Source organism: Lepidochelys kempii, chromosome 7 (assembly GCF_965140265.1).
Source record: "Lepidochelys kempii isolate rLepKem1 chromosome 7, rLepKem1.hap2, whole genome shotgun sequence".
Classification (NCBI taxonomy): Eukaryota; Metazoa; Chordata; order Testudines; family Cheloniidae; genus Lepidochelys; species Lepidochelys kempii.
In genome coordinates this window covers 121586483-121597703 of record NC_133262.1, presented here as the reverse complement: position 1 = coordinate 121597703, position 11221 = coordinate 121586483, and the positions used below count along the sequence as shown (strand labels likewise).

At 49.5% G+C, this 11221-nt stretch overlaps 1 protein-coding gene across 1 annotated transcript; it reads right to left on the bottom strand.

Moving 5' to 3' along the window:
- Window positions 1-235: 235 nt before the first annotated feature.
- On the bottom strand, window positions 236-9302 carry CALHM2 (calcium homeostasis modulator family member 2). Its single transcript, XM_073354977.1, has 2 exons — window positions 8635-9302; window positions 236-2433 (listed from the first exon to the last, which is right to left on the bottom strand). The coding sequence occupies exons 1-2, from the start codon at window positions 9175-9177 to the stop codon at window positions 2017-2019; spliced, it is 960 nt and encodes a 319-aa protein (XP_073211078.1). The 5' UTR covers window positions 9178-9302; the 3' UTR covers window positions 236-2016.
- Window positions 9303-11221: the final 1919 nt, after the last annotated feature.

The window sequence follows — 11221 nt, the reverse complement described above, 5'->3', positions numbered from 1 at the left end:
GATAGTTGGTGGTCTGCTTAAACCGTCAGCTCCTGGAGTCATGTGAACATGACAGAATCGGAACTTTAATTTAAAAAAACAAAGTAAGTTTCTGGCCCTCGTGTTCACATTTTCACGCTTTTCTTTGACCCATTTTCTGCACCCAAAATGTTCAGAAATCAGAAAGCAAAGAGAAAAAGAATTCAAATTTATTTTTTAATTTTTTTAAAAAAACCTTAATTTTTAATCGAGTCGCATGAGTTTGAAGTGCCTGACTCATGATATCTGTACACTTGGGGTTGACAGTACCATGAAAGGCCATAGCAAAAGTGCATAAAAACAAGGCGCATATATAAAGGAGCATTATAAATATGGAAAGCCAACTCCAATATGCTGCCAACCTTTAAAATAGAGACAATTGTGTGTATGTAATTCAACATGCAATTAGAGACTGGTGAATTATGCAATGCTATAAATTCAAATCAAGTGTCCAGCCAGTGGACAACACAATAGTGCAATGACAGTGGTACATTTCAACCTCCCGTCTGTTTCTCAGTGTGGAACTTAGTTCCTGAGAGAGAATCTGCAAGGATCTCATTCAGGAGCCATCTAAGGCAGTGGAAACAGTTTAAAAAGCCCAATGAAAGAAGGGAGGAGTGGTCACTGCTTCCCATGGCTGAATCCCACCAATTCCCATCAGTGCAAACCTCAGTCTCTACAGGCACAAGACGTGCTCATAATGCAGTCTTTTGGCTGGCTGGTCTCTGGTCTCCTTCCAGTAGGAGGAAGATGCTTAACTGATACAATTAAGTGTCAAGAGTGTGCACTGTAACTAAGTCTGATTATGAGCTTGCCATATCTCAGACCCTAAGCAGGGGAGAAGCTGGTCAGTGCTTGGATGAGAAGCCCAAGATGCTGCAGGAAGTGGTGTTAATGACTCAACCTGTCCAAAGCCAGCTCAACAGGATGCAGGTCTGCTGACGGTGCTGTCTTCAAGATACATAAAACCAAGCTGATGATCTTTTGTGCTCATGAAAGAGGGTGTTTGGTGTCCTGGCCAGTTTCCCATTGGGGTAATTACATTCCACTTCATTAAATTTCCCTGTGCAATATCAGTGTCCTACTTGCTGGCATCAGTGCAACTTGACCCCAGAGAAGCGGAGGGGGACGATACACAGGTAAACCGACAGGTCAGTCCTGGGGACATGCAAACCAGTGTGGGATGGCACTTAGAGGACTGCCAAAATAGTGTGAATGAGCAATGTGCATACATGAACATAGGTTTGTATTAACTCAGTGCCTGGTGAACTTTGTACCCTTTAAGTATGGAGCTACTGTGCTGTGTGTGAACGCAGGTCATTTCAATGTGCACCAATCCAAGTTAGTGCATACTACCCCCTCCCTTCCTTCATGTAGACAAACCCTTAGGCTCTGGAGTTTTTTGGTGCACTGATGGACTGTTGTTGTGTTCCACCCCAGATACAGCTGCCCAGCAGGTGCCCTGGGAATTTCTTTATGCTATAGAACTGCAAGATAAACTCTTAATAATAAAATAGGAAGTTGTGCTTGGTGGTCTTGTCCTGACCCTGAAATGAAGGAGAGCAAAGAGGCTGCAGCATTCGTGGCTGAGATAGGGGAACGCTGGCAGTGTATTGTATCTGGTTTCCCATCTGTAACGTGTCTTTGTGTACGCAGGACCTGGGGGCTCTGTCTGTGCATCAGAACAGTAGGGCTGGAGCACTGATAGTCTGGAGACAGGGTGCACGTACCTGCTTTAGGTGCCATGTCCTCTGTGTGGGAGCAGCAGTGCATGGCTGTGTCATAGAGACGGGTTCCTGGCACGATGCAGTTGGTCTTTGTCCTGAAGCTGTTCATCCTTCCTCCCGTGCTGTGCCCAGGAGGAACAGCTGTTTGGAGGAGAATTAGCAGCAAATCGACTAGCTGTGCACCTATGCCGTTTTTACCTCTTTGAACGTACTGTGATGCAGAGATGGTGTGGGGAACTGGTCCCGTCATCCCCCTGGGCTGCTGGTTCTCTTATGTGGCTAGGAAGACCATTTCCTGACCATCAGGCCCTGGCCCGTTCCCTTCCACCCCTTTGGCCCACTTATGGAGCCGGCTGTAGAGTGGGAAGCCCTTATTTTCCCGGTAGATATAGACCCCAGTGATGGCGTTCCACTGCGGGCTTGGCTGGACACCCTTCACTGGGAACTCCCCCACTAGCTCTTTCTCCTCCTTATTCAGAGCCACGAAGCCGAAGAACTGCTTGACATTGTTGGCGGCCAGGATCTTGGAGTGGACTTCAGCGGTGCGCTGGAAGAGCTTGGCCTCGCTAGAGCGGTACTGGGCCCAGTAGCCCTCTTGCCGGTAGCTCAGCGGTGAGCAGCAGTGCTTCAGGCACTTGGTGAGGAAAACCAAGACTGCGATGACCCCAATGAGCAGCCATCCAAAGAGCTGAGAAAGAGACAGAGAGGGCTACATCAGAACAGCTCATCAGTCCAATCTCCGATTAAAGATCCTGCCCCATTTCATACTGGCGTTTCCCCAGTTCATGCTGGCTCAGGAGGACACCAGCCCTTGCATTCTTTGTCTCTGTGAACATGATGCCGTACTGATAGCCACTGACTAGAACTGACTATAGCATAAGCAGGTGCTGTGCGAGATTCCCAGCAATCCTCTGCCAATGCCCTTCAGTCCTGACGGGCAACCGTTCCTGCTCTTCCAGACTGGAGCCAAGACAGCTCAGCTGATGAACCTCAGTCCTGATCTGCAGCTTCCCCTCCTACTCCAGACTTGGAACCCCTCACAGCGTGGCCAATGCACCCTGACCTGGGCAACTCCTTCTGTTCTAATTCAAGGACACCCCATCACTTCTGCTCCTGACTGGGCCACAAGGGGATCACTGCAGAGTGGACAGACTTGTCTGTCTAACTCAGATCCAACATGTACCTGAGTGTTTGTTGTGAGGACAGTTTGACTGTGTGCTTGATTGGTTGTTTGAAAAGGTTGGGAAGTGGGAGTGCTTTGTTCCAGGTGAGCCTTAAGTGGGCCTGACTGTATAAAAAGCCAGTCAGTAGCGAACCAGCTGAGCAGCGAACAGCACAGCAGCTAACAGAAGGAGTTTGCCTGGGAGTTCGCCTGGGGAGAGCCCACTGAGGCTTACATCTTGCCGGATTCTCTGAGTAATTACTACAACTCCTGAGGAAGCTCGTAGAAGGAAGGTAATATGGATGGGGGGTGTTCAGCTGTTGTGACCTGCACTGGATGTGCTATGTTTGTCTTTCTTCCACAGGACAGAAGCAACTTTGTCTGTACAAAGTGCAAGCTGGTCTCCATATTGGAAGAGAAGGTTCAAGGTCTGGAGCAACAGGTATCGACCCTGCGTTGCATAAGAGAAACTGAAGGTTTCCTGGACAGACGTCAGGATATGCTTCTACGGGCACAAGGTTCTGAAGATTCAGAGCAGGCTGCACATCGGGGACAGGAGGATGGTGAAGAAATTCAGCATCATGTGACCTCCAGAAGAAAAAAGGGAAACGTCCATGTACCAGCAATGCCGATACAGGTAAGTAACCGTTTTCATGTTCTCGCCACAGGTACTAATGCGGATAGTGGACCAGATGATACGTCGAGGGAAGGGAGCAGAAGGAGACTCCGCCGACTGGAAGGCATCAGATGCACTGTCCTAGGGTTGGGGGTTCCACGCCACCACTCCCAGGAGAAGGAGGCGGGTGGTGGTGGTCGGGGACTCTCTCCTCAGGGGGACTGAGTCATCTATCTGCCGCCCCGACCGGGAAAACCGAGAAGTCTGTTGCTTGCCAGGAGCTAGGATTCACAATGTGACGGAGAGACTGCCGAGACTCATCAAGCCCTCGGATCGCTATCCCTTCCTGCTTCTCCACGTGGGCACCAATGATACTGCCAAGAATGACCTTGAGCGGATCACTGCGGACTATGTGGCTCTGGGAAGAAGGATAAAGGAGTTTGAGGTGCAAGTGGTGTTCTCGTCCATCCTCCCCGTGGAAGGAAAAGGCCTGGGTAGAGACCATCGAATCGTGGAAGTCAATGAGTGGCTACACAGGTGGTGTGGGAGAGAAGGCTTTGGATTCTTTGACCATGGGATGGTGTTCCAAGAAGGAGGAGTGCTCGGCAGAGACGGGCTCCACCTAACGAAGAGAGGGAAGAGCATCTTCGCAAGCAGGCTGGCTAATCTAGTGAGGAGGGCTTTAAACTAGGTTCACCGGGGGAAGGAGACCAAAGCCCTGAGGTAAGTGGGGAAGTGGGATACCGGGAGGGAGCAGGAGCACGTGAGAGGGGAGGGCTCCTGCCTCATACTGAGAATGAGGGGCGATCAGCGGGTTATCTCAAGTGCCTATACACAAATGCACAAAGCCTGGGAAACAAGCAGGGAGAACTGGAAGTCCTGGCAAAGTCAAGGAATTATGATGTGATTGGAATAACAGAGACTTGGTGGGATAACTCACATGACTGGAGTACTGTCATGGATGGATATAAGCTGTTCAGGAAGGACAGGCAGGGTAGAAAAGGTGGGGGAGTTGCACTGTATGTAAGAGAGCAGTATGACTGCTCAGAGCTCAAGTATGAAACTGCAGAAAAACCTGAGAGTCTCTGGATTAAGTTTAGAAGTGTGAGCAACAAGGGTGATGTCGTGGTGGGAGTCTACTATAGACCACTGGACCAGGGGGATGAGGTGAACGAGGCTTTCTTCCGGCAACTCGCAGAAGTTACTAGATTGCACGCCCTGGTTCTCGTGGGAGACTTCAGTCACCCTGATATCTGCTGGGAGAGCAATACAGCCGTGCACAGACAATCCAGGAAGTTTTTGGAAAGTGTAGGGGACAATTTCCTGGTGCAAGTGCTGGAGGAAAACAACTAGGGGCAGAGCTCTTCTTGACCTGCTGCTCACAAACTGGGAAGAATTAGAAAGGGAAGCAAAAGTGGATGGGAACCTGGGAGGCAGCGACCATGAGATGGTCAAGTTCAGGATCCTGACACAAGGAAGAAAGGAAAGCAGCAGAATACGGACCCTGGACTTCAGAAAAGCAGACTTTGACTCCCTCAGGGAACTGATGGGCAAGATCCCCTGGGAGAATAACATGAGGGAGAAAGGAGTCCAGGAGAGCTGGCTGTATTTTAAAGAATCCTTATTGAGGTTACAGGGACAAACCATCCCGATGTGTAGAAAGAATAGTAAATATGGCAGGTGACCAGCTTGGCTTAACACTGAAATCCTTGCTGAACTTAAATACAAAAAAGAAGCTTACAAGAAGTGGAACATTGGACAAATGACTAGGGATGAGTATAAAAATATTGCTTGGGCATGCAGGAGTGAAATCAGGAAGGCCACACCTGGAGTTGCAGCTAGCAACAGATGTTAAGAGTAACAAGAAGGGTTTCTTCTGGTATGTTAGCAACAAGAAGAAAGTCAAGGAAAGTGTGGGCCCCTTACTGAATGAGGGAGAGGCAATCTAGTGACAGAGGATGTGGAAAAAGCTAATGTACTCAATGCTTTTTTTGCCTCTGTCTTCACGAACAAGGTCAGCTCCCAGACTACTGCACTGAGCAACACAGCATGGGGAGGAGGTGAACAGCTCTCTGTGGAGAAAGAAGTGGTTTGGGACTATTTAGAAAAGCTGGACGAGCACAAGTCCATGGGGCCGGATGCGTTGCATCTGAGAGTGCTAAAGGAGTTGGTGGATGTGATTGCAGAGCCATTGGCCATTATCTCTGAAAATTCATGGTGATCGGGGGAGGTCCCAGATGACTGGAAAAAGGCTAATGTAGTGTTCATCTTTAAAAAAGGGAAGAAGGAGAATCCTGGGAACTACAGGCCAGTCAGCCTCACCTCAGTCCCTGGAAAAATCATGGAGCAGGTCCTCAAGGAATCAATTCTGAATCACTTAGAGGAGAGGAAAGTGATCAGGAACAGTCAGCATGGATTCACCAAGGGCAAGTCATGCCTGACTAATCTAATTGCCTTCTATGAGGAGATAACTGGCTCTGTGGATGAGGGGAATGCAGTGGATGTGTTGTTCCTTGACTTTAGCAAAGCTTTTGACACTGTCTCCCACAGTATTCTTGCCAGCAAGTTAAAGAAGTATGGGCTGGATGAATGGACTATAAGGTGGATAGCAAGCTGGCTAGATTGTCAGGCTCAACGGGTAGTGATCAATGGCTCCATGTCTAGTTGGCAGCCGGTATCAAGTGGAGTGCCCCAAGGTCGGTCCTCGGGCTGGTTTTGTTCAATATCTTCATAAACGATCTGGAGGATGGTGTGGATTGCACCCTCAGCAAGTTTGCAGATGACACTAAACTGGGAGGAGAGGTAAATACGCTGGAGGGCAGGGATAGGATACAGAGGGCCCTAGATAAATTAGAGGATTGGGCCAAAAGAAATCTGATGAGGTTCAACAAGGACAAGTGCAGAGTCCTGCACTTAGGACGGAAGAATCCCATGCACCGTTACAGACTAGGGACCGAATGGCTCAGCAGCAGTTCTGCAGAAAAGGACCTAGGGGTGACAGTGGACGAGAAGCTGGATATGAGTCAACAGTGTGCCCTTGTTGCCAAGAAGGCCAATGGCATTTTGGACTGTATAAGTAGGGGCATTGCCAGCAGATCGAGGGACGTGATCGTTCCCCTCTATTCGACACTGGTGAGGCCTCATCTGGAGTACTGTGTCCAGTTTTGGGCCCCACACTACAAGAAGGATGTGGAAAAATTGGAAAGAGTCCAGCGGAGGGCAACAAAAATGATTAGGGGACTGGAACACATGAGTTATGAGGAGAGGCTGAGGAAACTGGGGATGTTTAGTCTACGGAAGAGAAGAATGAGAGGGGATTTGATAGCTGCTTTCAACTACCTGAAAGGGGGTTCCAAAGAGGATGGATCTTGACTGTTCTCAGTGGTAGCAGATGACAGAACAAGGAGTAATGGTCTCAAGTTGCAGTGGGGGAGATTTAGGTTGGATATTAGGAAAAACTTTTTCACTAGGAGGGTGGTGAAACACTGGAAGGCATTACCTAGGCAGGTGGTGGAATCTCCTTCCTTAGATATTTTTAAGGTCAGGCTTGACAAAGCCCTGACTGGGATGATTTAGTTGGGGATCAGCCCTGCTTTGAGCAGGGGGTTGGACTAGATGACCTCCTGAGGTCCCTTCCAACCCTGATATTCTATGATTCTGAGTGGGTTTATGTGTGTGTGGGGGGGTGTGAGAAAACCTGGATTTGTGCTGGAAATGGCTCAACTTGATTGTCATACACATTGTAAGGAGAGTGATCACTTTAGATAAGCTATTACCAGCAGGAGCGTGGGGTGGGAGGAGGTATTTTTTCATGCTTTGTGTGTATATAAAAAGATCTTCTACACTTTCCACGGTATGCATCCGATAAAGTGAGCTGTAGCTCACGAAAGCTTATGCTCAAATAAATTGGTTAGTCTCTAAGGTGCCACAAGTCCTCCTTTTCTTTTTGTGAATACAGCCTAACACGGTTGTTACTCTGAAACCTATGAGTCTATGGTGCTGCAAAGCGCTGGGTCAGCTGATGTGGAGTTGGTTCTGATAACTGGTCTCCCGGTGTCTGGATAATGTATTGTCCTCTTGCACCTAACACATGCTGCATTTTTTCTTTTTCTTTTCGGTAGGTCCTCACAAAGCCATGAACATGTGTCTTAAAAGCAAACTTCCCCCCAAAGCAGATTATTAATGTAAAAAGTGTACAGGTTTCTGGGATCTAACCCTGGTCCTGGGACAGCTCGCACCTCAGAGTAGGTGTAACTCACTCCAGACTTCTGGACACGCGGTGCTCACAGGCATGGGCTGCTGTGACAGAGGGCTGGGTAGACAGAGCTCTACCAGCTCTCTGATCATGGGAACAGCAATTAAATCACCCCAGAGTGAACCGGAGGGGCAAAGCTGTGCCTAACTGATAGACTGGCCATGGGCTGGAGAAAGCTACCACAGGAAGAATGTGCTCAAGAGGAGGTGGAGCCTGAGTGGGCCCTGATCCTGCTGCCCCCTCACCCCCCACTTCTGATGTGGAAGGTACCTTCTGTCTCCCCGCTCCTTGGCCAAGTGAGTTAAGGAGTGTACGATATTGTAAATACGGAGCTCTGAGCGGTTCGTGGCTTGAAAAGAGACAGGATGGGCATCCTGCCCTGTCACAGCTCAGAACAGAGCTGAGTGTTTCAGGGCCACTTTCCCCATTTTGCTTATCTTGGCTTCCCAATGCTGCAGTTTCAAAGAGAATTTATTGGTACATAGGTTGAGCCACAGAGGGGAAAGTGGGTATTATCTCCCTCAGAGAGGAAGATAATGGGGCACAGAAGGGGAAAGTAACTTTCCCAAGGTCACACAGTAAGTCAGTGGCAGAGTCGGGAATACAGCCCAGGTGTCCTGCTCTAACCACTAGACAACACTATGTAATATCCTGGCTTCAATTAAGTAAATGGCAAAACTCCCATTGACTTCAATGGGGCCAGGATTTCAATTTCTGTCTCTGAGCCTTGGAATCTTTGCTCTCAGTCTCACTCTCATCCTGAGCCAGAAATAGTACACAGGAGACCTGGCTCCCAGTCTCCTTTAACTCCTTGTCAACATTCCTTCCACACCCAGACATACAAGTAAATCAATACCTGGGACTCATATCTTAGTCGTCTTATAACTTCTTCCTTAAAACTTGTCAAGTTCCCTGGAATGTCCTTACAAGGGAACCTGGCCAGGGTCTCCGGTCCATATCTTGATGGAAATTCATCTAGGGAGGCAGGATCCACAAATTCACTGAGGGCACAGATGTAGGCTTCTCCGCGGAGCAATGAGATGACTGACCAGGTGACAGGGGCCACGGCAGCCCGCCCTATGATGGAGCCGAAGAGCAGGAAGGTGGCTGCAGCTGAGAAGTTCTTGGCCCCTCTCTTGTGGCACTCGGCCACCAAATTCCAGGTGTGGTTGTTCCAGATGACGCCGATGAGGAACAGGGCCAGGGCTGGGACTCCAATGGCAGCCAGTCCATAGATGTAGTTCCTGGCCGGAGAGCAGGGGCAGTGGAAGGCGACCACAGAGAAGAGTTCCTGACTGCCCACCGTGCCCAGGGCCACCAGGCCATTGAAGATCATCACATCTTTGCTTTTGAAGAACAGAGAAAGGAAGCGGAAGTTTTCAGTGATGAGGGCAGCCATCTTGGATTGAGCACCCAATCGGAGATGCCTACAGCAGCCTGGGTCCTCTCTCCTCACGCTGGCTACAACGACAATAACAGCACTGAGAAATGTGAATCATAGAGCCAATATTCGAGAGGCAGCAGACTGGCATGAGCTTTATCATTCCATACTAGAAGATCCTGTAAATCTGCAACAAAGAAAGGCAGTGTTATCTAATGATTAGAGCAGAGGTGTGGAGTTGGGACTCTTAGATTGTGTTCCCACCTCTGCTACTGTTTTGCTGTGTAACCCTGGGGCAAATCACACTCACTTCTCTGGGAGTTGAATAGGACTGAGGTTTTCCTCCTAGGTCAGCTTTACTGCCTCAGCAGTTGCAGATTCTGATTCGAGTGGTCTGTCTCTTGGGGCCTAACGAATGAGTATTAGTAACAGCAGTGTGGAGATCCTCGGGCCAAAGGCTCTGCGGAAGGGCAGGGTCTGATGATAATCACAAGTATTTAGGCCTAGTATGGTAGGTTTGGATTGAACTAATAGTTGCAAGTGACCAGTACTGTTGATGATGAATGGATGGGTGTCTTGTGACTAACACGAGTCCCTGTTCCTAGAATGGATACAAGGAAAGGTGCCTCCCTGGGTGTTTTAATACAGCATAAAAGTTTCAGGATACATCTACACTGCGATGTAAACCCAGGGTTCAAACTCAAGTTCAAGCCTAACCTCCCTTCCATCTACCCATAAATCACACTAATCCGACTCAGGGTCTCAGGCCTGTAAGGGAGTGGCGGGTCTGAGCCTGGGTCAAGCCAGGACCCAGGGTTCAAGTCGTATTCCTTTGCAGTGTAGATGCAGTGCCACTGGACACATGCTCTGGGAGTCCACCAAGCGTATCCCACAATCCCATGTGCTGTCTTTCTTTGTCCCCTGGACAGTCAAGTTTTCCCATACTGCACCACAAACGAAGGGCTTGAATGGCCACGTTTTGGGAGAGCGGTAGGAACTCTGGGATATGGGTTGTGGATCTGGTCCACATAATACAATGTAGATACTGGACCCTCAAGTTGGCACCCAGGGTTCAACAATTCCTAACCTGGGGTTTCCAATGAGTATAGATGCTCAAGCCCTAGGCTAAGAAACCCATGTCTGCTAGCTTGAGTTCTACTAAACCTGGGCTTACACTGTATCATAGACATACCCTCTATGTCTCAGGGTGTGTCTTCACAGTTATACTTGAAAATTACCCCAACTTGACTCGCATTCACACACAAAAATCTCTAGCTCAAGTTAAGTGGTCAGGGCCGGTGTAACCACTAGGCAAACTAGGCAGCTGGCTAGGGCGCCAAGATTTGGGGGTGCCAAAAAGCGGTGCCCCCCAATTTTTTTTTTACACTATTCCTTAGGGGTAGGTACCTATCAGTCTCCAGCGCTTGGGCTGCACCAGGGCCAGCAGCCTCTTCACCTCGGAGTCTCCCCTGCTTGCCCGGGGGCCACTCCTCCTCTCAGGCTCCCCAGCCACTGCTGCCACGGCCCCCCGGCAGGACGTGGGCGGGGGGCGCCGCCATGGAGGAGATGCAAGGGGCCAAGCTTGGCTGGGGCCCTGCACCTGCTGGCCAAGAGCAGCGGGAACTAGGCGCTGCTTGGGGGGAGCCGGGCGGCCCGAGCCCAGGGCACCTACGCTCCCTGCCTGCTCCTGCCGCTGCCCTGGGCTTGGGGTGCCTGGCTCCCCCCGCTGGTACCTGCCCCTCAGCAATAGAGATGTGTGCATGGGTAATATTGAAGGAATAACGTATTTACCTTAAACGCCTGCTTTACAGACTTGGAGTAGAAATGAGTCACTGGGGGATAATGGCCCTTTGGGGCAAGGGGGATTTGTCACCCTGCCTAACCTGGCTGGTGATGCAATGCAAGGCTCAGTTGTTCAGCTTTGCACAATAGTAAGACTTTGAATGGGAGACCATCAGAGGCAATGGCAGACCACTGAAACGCCTTAAAGGTAAAAAAGAAACATTACAACAGCCATTACCCATTCTGACAGGCTGTTTATAAGGCAAAGTTTACTAGTTTT